The 12,394-nt window shown below is 31.1% G+C and overlaps 1 protein-coding gene across 1 annotated transcript; it reads left to right on the top strand.

Annotated features, from left to right (window-relative positions):
* Positions 1–738: 738 nt before the first annotated feature.
* LOC107445277 (rho-related protein racB) lies at positions 739–11,596 on the top strand (the record flags this gene model as incomplete). Its single annotated transcript, XM_071182420.1, is given in 4 exon segments — positions 739–962; positions 5,456–5,571; positions 8,081–8,195; positions 11,479–11,596. Coding segments are annotated over 3 exon segments (346 nt in total), but the record flags the coding sequence as incomplete, so codon positions are not given.
* Between the last annotated feature and the right edge of the window lie 798 nt (positions 11,597–12,394).

Here is a 12,394-nt window from a genome sequence, read left to right on the forward strand (position 1 = left end):
CTTTAACCTTTGAACGGTCATGGAAAACTAAACAAGACAAAAAAATACTTAGTTTATACCATGTTTTATAAATTAAAATTTTAAAGATGGCTTATGTCAGGATCCTGATTTCTCTCCCACACATTTGATTGACCCCTTTGACCTGAGGGTAAGAGGGTGAAGGACACTGGAGGTGTCGTCCCTAGAGTCCTGGGGGTGGAGTGTGGGGAAGGGAAGGACTTTTTTTTTCTTGTGAGAAAGAGGATTTGATGTACCATATAAGTTTGGAATGTGAAGAGAGCATGAACTAGGAGGGAGCAGTAGCGCTCCGGAATATTATATTCTGCCATTCAGGTATATTTTTGTAACTTATTGTAAATAATTATATAACCCAGATTCATGAAATAAATAAGTTTGTACCATCAAATCCATGGTCATCATTAAGAGGATTTCATTAAACGAACCGAGAAAGTCTCCCAACATAAATATGGTTCTCAACAATTGAATAATTTTTTTAAAAAAATGTTTCTAACTCGGTGCATTCTTATCTCAATGAGTAAATGTGGAAAGATTGTATCTGTAAGTAACTTACTTTAGTTTAAGATCGGTTCCTTTGATAGCAATTACTTAAGTATTTATGACGTAATCTTTTTTCCCATTAACTTTTAACAAAACAAATGAAAAGTCCTTTTTTCGGAAAATTTTCGAGAGATCTTCCGAGTTCCTCCTTTTATTTATCTAATTTTTTTTAAAAGCGGAAACAAACGTCACGTGAATATTATTTAGGCGGAAGTTGGCATGCTGCGGAACATCCACAAGTGTCTATAACACTGTGTTCTTTCGGGTGGTGCATTTGTTTTGGTTTTTTATTTATGTATTTTCTCTTTTTAATACAGAGGTGTCAGTTTTTAGTATAATTTGAAACTTGTGTTTTTGTTTGGGTGCTGTGACAATTCACAACACCTGGTTTTCTCTGTTTACAGGTCTGTTTGTATTTTATTTACTTGCTTGATCTCATTCGTTTGAAAAATAGATTAGATCTTAGTAAACATACATAAAACTTATTTGACATTTGAGTTGTTAATTGTAATCGTTATGAACCATAAAAAATTACGGCAAGTTGATCCGTTTCTATTGACTTAAATACCTCTAAGTCGAATTTTAAATTTTATTATGCTTCATATTTTAATAATAATATAAAAAAAATAAATAAAACAAGTTTCTGTAAGGTTTTATAATTAAATAATATTTAAAAAAAAAACAAAAAAAAACAAGTTTTTCTAAGATTTTATATTTTATTAATATTTAAATCTAAAAAAAGTTTTTATTCTTAAGATCTTATGTAAAGAATATTTTCTGAAAAATTTCAAAAATAAATGTAAAGCTTAAAATGCTAAACGAATTCGAAAATGATGCTTTTAAAATAATAATTAATTCTTGTCTCGTAATTAGTTTCATTTTTTAACGTGCCAAGCCATATCCAAGTTACTAGTTCTAAAATAAATATGCACATAATGAATTTTTAAGAAAAACTATCTGGAATTTATTTCAATTTGTTTGCTTTTATCGACGCTGTTATTATTATTTTCACAATTTAATTTAGATCTAGCTATACAGCTAACTATATTGTTTTAAAGAATTACTTGGTATTAAGAACTTTGAATATTTGATTTGTTTATTAAAGTTAAAAAGCTTTCACAATTTAAAATTTGCTAATTCTGAAATTCAAAATTTAAATTTCACTAGTTCTAAAATTTGTCCTTTTCCTCTGCAAAAAAAATCTGAAATTATAATTTTACATCTTGAAACAATAAATTTAAAGCTCAAACTTTTTATAAAGTTTGAAATTTTTGTTTGAATATAGTGGTTGTTTTATTCTTGTCTAAGCATCTTGTTTAACAGTAATTTATTCTTGTATGTAACCATGCAAATAAAATACGCTTATTGAATTTTTGAAATCTATTTTAAAATTGCTCCGATTTTCTTGCTTCGATCGATGTTTTTTTTCTTAAATCATTATTTTTATACTTTGAATCGTTTTTTATAGTATTTATTAATTCTATTATCAGCTTTTCTTAATTTAATTTGCAATAAACTACAAAATTAAGCTTGTAAATTGTTATTTCTATGATTATAAAATCGTTGCCTTGATTTTAAAAATTAAAATTATAATTCGTTTTCAAAATTATTATCTGTACAATTAATAGTTCTCTGACTCTATCTAAATCTAAATTTGTAAATTCCCTTCTGATTGTTTTAAAAAAATTTTCTTATCCTTTATCAATATTGACTCATGTTGAAATTTATTTAACTTTTAATTTATTTTGTCTGTACCAATGCAAATTCGTTGTTAAGGTTGCTATGATTTTAATTTTCCAATTGTTGCTAAGACGCAAATCTAAAAATAAATAGATAAATAAAATTTAGAATTATTAAAATCATGATAATCTTTTATAAAAAATATTCATTTTAAAAATCTCTATGTTTATTGTTTTTGACAATGATAAAAAGTGAATCAACTGCGAAAATATCAGTGAATTATATATTTGAAATTTTTTCCTCTCAAAAAATATGAAATTTCCTAAAAGAAAATATCAATATTTAAAAATGGTTTGAAAATGTTCTGAAATAGTTATTTCTTCCTTAAGCATTCTAACCTAACTGTAAAGAAAACGGAATGAAATAAAATTTAACGGCTATAAATACACAATACTTGAAGGGGAATTTTTTCCTCATCAGTAATTCATATTTCAATCGCAAATATGTCATTAAACTACGAATCAATTTTGATATTTTCTTTTGTACTGTTCTTTTGTATTGTTTCTTTTTGTTTGTATTGTTTGTTTCTTTTGGTATTTTCTTTTGTTCTTTTGTTCTTTCTTTTGCTGGTAAAGTACTAGTAAGGTAACACTTTGTTTTCATTTAAAAGACGTACTTATTAAAATGTGTTATCGCACGAGTAAATTTTAAAAAAATATGTTAAATAAATAATAATAAATTAATAGCGAAAAAATTATCTAATGTAAGTAATTAAACCACGCACGACAAGATTTTAGTTATCTTAGTCAAATAATAAAAAAATCCCCAAAAATTTGATGACTATTTGTTCGAAATTATTTTTGATGGATAATTTTTTATTGTTGTTTTCCGAACTATATAGATACAGAAATATATACTGTACTATAACGAAGAAGAATATTCTATAACTATTACAGCTCTGAATTTACATTTATTTATTGGAATGACGAAAGTAATGCCTGATATCTTCAGGCTCTCGCTAGAGGGCGCACTCGAGCGTTGCAATCGCGAATAGAAGCGTAAAATTTGTTCATTTTTCAAAGAAAGCTAAAAACAAACAAAATTATATTATTAAATCTCAAAATATTAGAATACTAATTTTGACTAGTTCAAATTTAGAATATAACACAATATTATATTTGTTTCTAATTATTTTACGAGTAGCTCAAAAGAATTTGATATTTATTGCAGACTTTTTTTGCGTTATTTATGCTTGAAATTTGTTTTAAAATGGGGTGCTTACGTGATATTCCAGAATCAATAAAACTGTGAGTTAATGACTTAACATCGACACGTTATTAATCAACAATACATTGACTACTTGAGTTATTCTCAATAAAGCGTTAATGAAGTCTTACAACAGTATTGGAAGAATGGAAAGTTTAGAAATAATCGTTGCAATGGTGGCAGAAAACAAAAACCTTCGGCCAGAGATGATAGAAAATTGAAGGCTGTTGCAAAAGGCTGAATACAAAAAATAATTTCAGTGATACTTAGACTGTTAAACCTAAACTTTCAAGAATGAGATGTTGCAAATCTAAATTACTTACTAAGGATACTTGTAGAATTGGGAAAACATATTTAGTGACGAAAGTATGTTCTGCATCTCATAAAGCAATCAAGGCATTCGAGTTTGGAGGATGAAGCAAGAAGCATTTAATAAAGAGTACCAGAAATATTCTGTAAAATTAGAAGTTAGTGTGATGATATGGAGTTGCATGAGCGTAAATTGCCCTAGAAGAATATACCTTCCCAAAGAAAACAATTAATTCAGATATATATCAAGGTGCTGACCGGACAGTATAGTGATCCAGGAAGCAGACCTCAGATCAAAAACGTCCTGAGCTCCTCGAATACCAGGCATGGATGTTCTTTCATTATCTATTATCTGTTCTTTCTGTTGGAGCCACGTCAGTCCACTTAATATGGTGCCCCTGAAAGAGTGACCAACAAATTTGCCCTACTCATACCTGAATGAAAGGTGGGCATTGGAGAAAAAAAATATTTATCTCGATTTTCTCGAGCACTGCACGATTCCATCATCAGAAGACATGTCTGAGAATGAGTTTATTTTCCAACGAGATTTAGCTTCATTTCATACAAAATCAACTAACAAAATCAACTAAACAAAATCTACTAAATAACAAAATTCAACTAAAATCTGGCTGTACCGATGCAAAATTACAGTGTTACCGTGGCTTGACAATTCAGCAGATCTTAACCAGATTCTGAAAATTTATGGGGTATAGTAGAGAAAAAACTACAGGAAATTAGAACAAAGCTGAGCTGGTGTAGAGCATTAAGCACACTTGGGCCAATGTAAACATAAAAGACGGCCATCTTTATCTATGAAAGATCGTTTACATGCAGTAATCAAAGCTGCAAAATATTAAGTAATTTTTTTTTTCCGTTTATAACTGAGTTTTAGTGTTTATAATGAAAAATTTTGGACCACATAAAATTGTATTTTTATATTTAATTTTTTAAGTTTAAATATACCGTGAAATATGTAGACTTGACTCTTTAAATAGTAATTTAATTTAAGTATGTAAAAAACATATAAAATAAGAGAGTTCAATGTCGATTTTTTCAAATATTCTAATATTTTGAATCAGAACTGCAATTTTATGACTTGTGTATAGTACTTGTGGTTGAATCTAGGATGCCGAATTCTCGGAAAATATGACATGACGTTTTTTAGTACGACCTTCTTTTACAACAACCGTTCCATTATAAATAAACACATCCAAAACAAATGGTTTCAGATAAATTCAGGAATACTTATGTAGTGGCGTTGTCTGCCTATGATCATTGAATTAGTTTGAGGCTTCGCAGTTAAACATTAATTACAGTAAATCCGTCGACTGCTCAACACCGGTAATAAAATTAAATTAAATCCGCAGTGCCATATTTTAACAAGTTTTGTAATTAATTTTGAAACTGGTAAGAATAAATACTCTGAATTTTGAAGCAGAACTCAGCAAACCATACATATATACTTTCTTCCGTTTCTTTTTAATTAACGTATCAGATTGCCGGTCATTTCAAAGAATTAGGAGATTTTATGCGTTGCATTAGTCATTTTTATTTTATGTCCTGGAACAAAAATAGACCTCTCTTACAAGCGCCATAAAATTATTGATTTGCGATAATGTAATTTTTTATTTTGTTTTTATAGGCTATGGCAAAGCTCGTCAACAGAAAAATCAAATTGGTTGTAGTGGGAGACAGAACTGTAGGTAAACTCATATCTTACGCCACAGGAACTTTTCTAGAAAGGTTCAGGCAAACTGTGTAAGTTCATCGATTATCCTATTGCAAACAATTTAAGTTGCGCTTCAAAATATTAGTTAATGTAAAACATATAATATTGAAGTCAAGTGACTCAACTTTTTAGTTGTGTTTACACTTAGAAAATGAATGGTAATAAAATTGTCACGAAGTTGAAACAATTATACACTTCTGCAATATACAAGGTTTTTAAATAATTAATTCGAAGATTTTTTGGCTTTCGAATACACACACACACACATCTACCAATCGGTGATGAAAGTAATAATGAGAGTCAGTCAAACTGTATGGATTTTCCAGAACTTAGAACTACTTCGTAATAACTCCTATTTTTTTAAGGATTTTATTAAATAAATCAAGAACAACTTCGAATATACAATTTCCTCATCGAGTGTGAGTAGAGCGAGGTTCGTAATATGAATCTAGTCTAAGCCAGGGGTCTAAGCAGTTTCAACCGTTCTCGTTGCTTAAAAGTTTTAATCTTAAATAGTTCAAACAATTACGGTTCTAGGCAGGAGAATGAATATATTCCTTCCTTCCTTCTTCTTCATCAACTTTTTATTTTATTTTTATTTACTTTTTTAAAAAATAAACGATTTATCTTTAAGTATTTTTGTAGCAAACTTGTATTTGTAACGTAAAATATTTTCTTACGTTGTCACGCCCATATTTCCCACTGTAACTTTATCATCAAAACGAAATTTTATAGTAAATATGCATTATGAAAGTGAGAATCTGATTGGTACAATTTAGACTGAATAGGACGGGATGGCAGGTCACTGGGCCTATGCCCAAGAGTTTGTGGGTTCGATCCCTCCCGGCTAAAGACTCTCCATGTAGTAAATAGTGACTGATGCACGTTAAATCAGTCGAGTCACAAAGTCCTCCATGCTCCCATGACAAATCATACCTCTGGGAGTACTGATCCAGGCGTTTCCTTGTCCTCTGGATTGGTTCAAAATTACAAGGATACGTAGATGAACGTTATTTGTCGTAAACCTAAAATTGGGTCTGCTGTTTAACGACGGATATAAAAATTTTGACTGGATGAACCAACCGCGGTGGCTCTGGGGATAGAACGCTCGATTCTCAGTGAGGTGAACCCAGTTAGAATCTCCGTGATGGTTGTTCGATATGAATTCCGCATCTAGGTTGCACCCGCTTAAAATATCCTCAGCGGTAGACTTATCATGGGTTAGAGTCCCCTTGCCGTCTGGCTAACCGTAGGAGGTTCTTGTAGTCTTCATCTCTATGTAACGCAAATGCATTTTAGTTCCACCAAAAAGTCCTCTACGAAGGCGAATTTCTCCTAATACTTCATCTAGGAGTTTTTTTGTCTTCTGGATCAAGTTCAAAATTACAAGGCTGCAGATTTGAACAGTGGGAACCATAAACTCAAAAGTTGATTAGCTGTTCAACGACAGTGATAAAATAAAATAAAATTTAGGTAGGATGGTCAAACTAAATCTACTAAAAATATTCCATAAAAATTGTCAATCGAATATCGTTAGATCTAAGTCTTTTATATTTTATTTCATAACTGTTGTTGAACAACCAACCCAATTTTGAATTTACGACCATCAATGATCATCTCTTAGCCTTGCAATTTTGAACCCCACCCAAAAGAAAAAGGAACTTTTGGATCGCAATTAACACAAACTAGCCTTCGTGGTGAACTTTTTGAAGGAACTATCCAGCATTTGCCTTGCATTGAAAGAAAAACCACGAAAACTTCCCTTGGTTAGCCTGACAACTAGGGGATTCTCCCTTATTCTCTGTCTATCACTGAGGATATTTTGCGTCAGCACTGTGATGGATGTCAGCCGGGAGTATGATTCGTATCAACCTGTTACCGCTAGAATTCGAACTTGGGCTATCTCATTGGGAGGAGAATGATCTATTTCCTGACTCACCACGGCTCAATCTTTCCTATTTTAGTTTTTTTCGATAGAATTATTTAAAATGTAGATAAAAGATACATTACTGAATGCAGACTTTTGACTGCAGTTATTTGCAGTTTTTTACATTTTAAAAGTTGAAAAAAATCAGAGCTCGCTCCACCGACAAAGTGGCACGGATCTCACCCTTTCTGTGTCTTGGTTTACAGAGGAAAATATTTGTTTACAGAATCGAAGCAGCTGACGTCTTTTATTATTATTTAATTGTGACTTTATTACATTATTTCTGCACTATATTTATTTCGGAACAAAAATATACAAAAATAAAACAATTGTGACGCAAAACAAAGACCAAAAACATTATTGAATCTGACTATTGACTTACCTATCGACGTTTATGGTTGATTCGTTTTATCCATGCAAAGTTTAATGGCACCAAAGACGTATACGACTACACTGCGTCCAACACAAATTACATTACGTACTTAATATAATGTAATCAAATGTTGTAGTAAACTAAGCCAGATGTTATAAGAATATAAAATTGAAGAATTTGTGTATGTGGTCAAATGATTTATACATACGTGTCTTTATTTATTTAATCATTTATTCAGATATGGTAACTATGAAGCGTGCATGGAAATAGACAATGTACAGGTTAGTTTATCTCTTATAGACACTCCCTGGACTGAAGATTACGAAAGATTACGGCCCTTATTCTATCCAAGTGTAAGTAATATTTATTAGAATTTTCTCATTTGAATCATTTTTATTCTTTCTCCATGAAAAAATATTCCTGAAACTGCTCCACGCCTAACTAGATAAGATACATTTAATGCTATTATCTTAATCACAGATGTTTATTTCATCATTTTTACTATTGCTGATAAATACTCAAATTATTGAAGAATAAATTCAACCAAATTAAGTGTAAAAAAAAAAACTAGCTGTCACTATCGGCCACAGAGAGACTAAATATTAGAATTGGCGATTTAAATAATGTCTGCTTACTCGATTGCCTTTTTTTTTTTTTTAATCGAGCATTCATCTTGTGCATTTTTTTTTGGTGCTCAATTCCTAATTAAAAGGGCGCAAAATATTATTTTCTGTTTATTATGATTCTAAAACAATGACTAAATTATATGGTTTCAGAAAATTTTTACTAAAAAGAAGAGAAAAGCCTTACATATTTATCTTTTACATTGTAAAAACTAAAGCTCGCTTATTATAATTAGTAAAAGTTCTTATAAAACAATGAAGGGATTATATAAATTTATCAGCTATACTCTATTAACTATATTCTATAACAGTATATTCTATAAACAGTTTTTAATGAAATGTGTCCCTCTCCAGGGCCGAAACTCATATGATTTAGTATTTTCTTCGTTTAAATATTAATTTGCGATCTATGATGTGAATTTTTTTTTCTGTGCATTTTCGAAACTTTTTCTGGGAAATGATGACTCAAATACCTAGTTAGTAGTCAAATGCAGATCAATATTAATATCTCCACGACACAGATAAGTTTTTTTCCTAAGTTTTCTTCTTATCATAAGGCTAGTCGTTTCCTTCCATGTGCTGTTGAATTTACTACCACCAAAATGAGCTGGAATGTGTAATAAAAGTTTACTTTTCTGGAACCATTAGGACTTTAAAATGCGCAGAGCAAAAACGACTCCGCAAACTTTTATGCATGCATGGTGGCCATATTCTATTTATTTCAACCAAATGCCCTATTATACGTATAATTAATATTTGAAACTTAGCTCTGCAAATTTCTCAATAATTTTACGTTTATGAGAAAATTTTCTGCTGGAAACTGGAAGTCCCGCCAATTTTCAGTCCAATCCTTGGAAATTCGTTTGAAATTCTGAATCAGTAATGAGATAGGCCGAAAAGTATTTAGTATTCCCGATAAATATTTACTATTAATGAAATTAGTAAAATTGTGGTTTTAATTTTGCATTTTTCTACTTTCTGTTGTGTGAATCTCTTGCACATGCTGTTACTAAACTAATTGCTGATCAATTTTAAAGACTTGGTGGGAAGTACATCGTTATTAAAAAAAATTCCATGCGTATAAATAAATCATTTTATAATCTATACATAATAATAAACGCGGCTGTGTGTGTGTGTCTGTTTGTCTGTCTGTCTGCAATCACAATATATCACCCCAGAAGCCTCGCCCAGGCACGAAACTCGGCACATAATTGTGTTTTGACATAATGAAGAAGTATTTTTTTTCTTTTTCACAAATTTGGATTAATTTTTTAGTTATCAGTCATTTTGTAAGAAAATCTATGCTTTTTCGTCTTCAAAGAGCCATATTCAAAAAACTATTAAAAAATGCATATACTTTTCCCCACTCTTATAAATGTATGCTAATGCGAACCTTACAATTGAAATATTAATTTTCGACAACTTAAACCAATAATATACGAAGGAATTAATAATTTAATTGTAAGGTTCGCATTAGTTTACATTTATCAAAGTGGAGAAAAGTTTAACTTTTGTATTAAAAATGTGGCAACATATTCGATACGTAAATAGAACGCTTCGCTTTGATATATTTGTCGCTGTTCATAATTGTTATAATAAGTTTTTCTTCTTCTTTCCACGCTCTATTTTTTTTTCTTAAGCGAAGACGATAATTTTTGTAGCGATATAGAAATAGAAATTGATACCATAAAAAATTATATAGAAATAGAAATTGATACCATAAAAAATTAATTCGTTTTCGTGTTCTTTTCATGTATTTAGCATTTTGGTTTTTTTTTCTTAAGCGTTGTAGCTATATAATATATAAAATAGGAATTTAATTGTTTTTGAAGGAACGATCACACTTACCTTGGATCTCTTTGGTTTTTCTATTCTTTATTTTAACAGTTTTTATTAAATGTAATTAGTTATTTTCAGAAAGTTTCAGTTTGCAGGTAAGCACTTAGATTTTAATATTGAAGTTTCATGATTTGCTTTCATAGTAATTGTTGTTCTAAAGTATTCGTTGACTTCTTAAAAACCCGATTACTGACATGGTAAAACAGCCTTCCAAAAAACTTTGTATTTTGTCAAAGAAAAAGATATTAAGAGATTCTCAAAGAAGAAGAAGGGCCCAAGAAACGTCTGTGGAACGTCAAAGAAGGATGGAACATGACCGAATTTCGACAAGCAATTCTAGAGCCCAAGAAGTATCAGAGAAACGTCAAAGAAGATTAGAAGAGGATCGTGTCTCAACTAGCAGTGCTAGATTATAACAGGACATTCAACAGGAAATAGTGTGCTTATTCCTCGCATCCCCATCATATCTTCAGACATTCCGTTTCAGTTTAAACGACTTCAGTTTCCTGTTCGACTTAGTTTTGCGATGAGCATAAATAAATCTCAGGAACAATCTTTGAAAGTCGTTGGTCTTGACTTGCAGATGCCTTGCTTTTCACATGGACAGATTTATGTTGGCTGCTCAAGAGTTGGCGATGAAAAGAACTTATATTTATTGGCACCAAATGGAAAAACTAAAAATATTGTTTATAAAGAAGTTTCATAAGAATAGGAAGAATTATATTCTATCTGTATGCTGACTGACACAAGTTTTATTTTATTGCTGTTTCTTAAATATGTTATTAACTGCGTTTTAATTTTCAGCTATTGGCCAATGATGATTTCGAGAGCAACTTTTGTATGCTTTTACAATTTCTGAGGCCTTTTTCATTTAAAGAAAAAAACAAGTCTCCACCTGATAGTTATATTATAGGTTAGGTTACCATAGGCCTTAGGTTACCATAGCAAAATTACATCTTCAAACATCCTCAAGAGCTATTACACATCTGCAGCAGAACTGGATATGAAGACCAAATTGCAGGACAGGAACACTTTAATTGTCCACTAATCTTCAGATTTCCTGCTATGTTTAAAAAAACTTTATTTGTGAAAACCTTTAGCGTGGCGGACAGCTGTCCGCCTTAGGCGGCTAGTTGTTTAATAATAAAAAAATAATGGACCTTTTGTTTTTCAGACAGATGTTTTCCTGCTGTGTTTCAGTGTGGATAACAACACATCTTATAAAAATATTACAACAAAATGGTATCCACAAATAAGGAAATTCTGCCCAACCACCCCTGTTATCTTAGTTGGTAAGTGCGCATTAACTTCTCTGTAAAGCAATACATCATTAAAGGAGAGCGGAACGCTTCTACAGTACCGCCCACTAAGAAAGTATACAGTTCCTACCCAAATTTGTAGACTCTCTGTAGTTTTTCACGTTCCTACCATAATTACATGTTTTACAAAAGTTTATATACAATATTTTTATATTTAAATGTACATGTGATGGGATTTCATTCAGGAGATTTTTTATATACTTCCTATTTGTATTTATTTTTAACGTATTGCATTACAATGCTAAGTAACTGATACACGAACGTAAACAAGTGCAAACCGGTTTCAGTCGCGTTTTCACATGCTTCAGTTGCGGACGTGTTTCTGTAGCATAATGCGCTGTGTTTATTTGTTTCGCAGTTTTATACTAAGCAGTTATTTGCTTATTTTGTGTGCCGTGTTTAAATAATCGATTGGAAACTTTCTTAATAGGTTAAAAAAAAGGCGATCCTTCACCGTGTAAAGAAGCTGCAATTAAAGGCTCTCGTGAATGCTGAAATATTTTCAAGCCGCGAATTTTCATGAAGATTGAAGGTTTCTGATACTAGCGTACGCCGCATAAGGAAAAAAATTGAGTTAGGGGACGAATTGAGCCCCGCCCCCCCAAAAAACGCCAGAACCTTAAAGTGTGTTATATAATTTGGCCATGGACTGCATGCACTAAAAAGTACGCATACATACAAAATGTATTACAAGAGTACCGTATTGCGTTCACGTGATCTTGGGTCGTTAGAAGTCAGAAAAGATCGTTTTATGTATCATACCATGGTCGT

This window comes from Parasteatoda tepidariorum, chromosome 6 (genome assembly GCF_043381705.1).
Source record: "Parasteatoda tepidariorum isolate YZ-2023 chromosome 6, CAS_Ptep_4.0, whole genome shotgun sequence".
Lineage (NCBI taxonomy): Eukaryota > Metazoa > Arthropoda > Arachnida > Araneae > Theridiidae > Parasteatoda > Parasteatoda tepidariorum.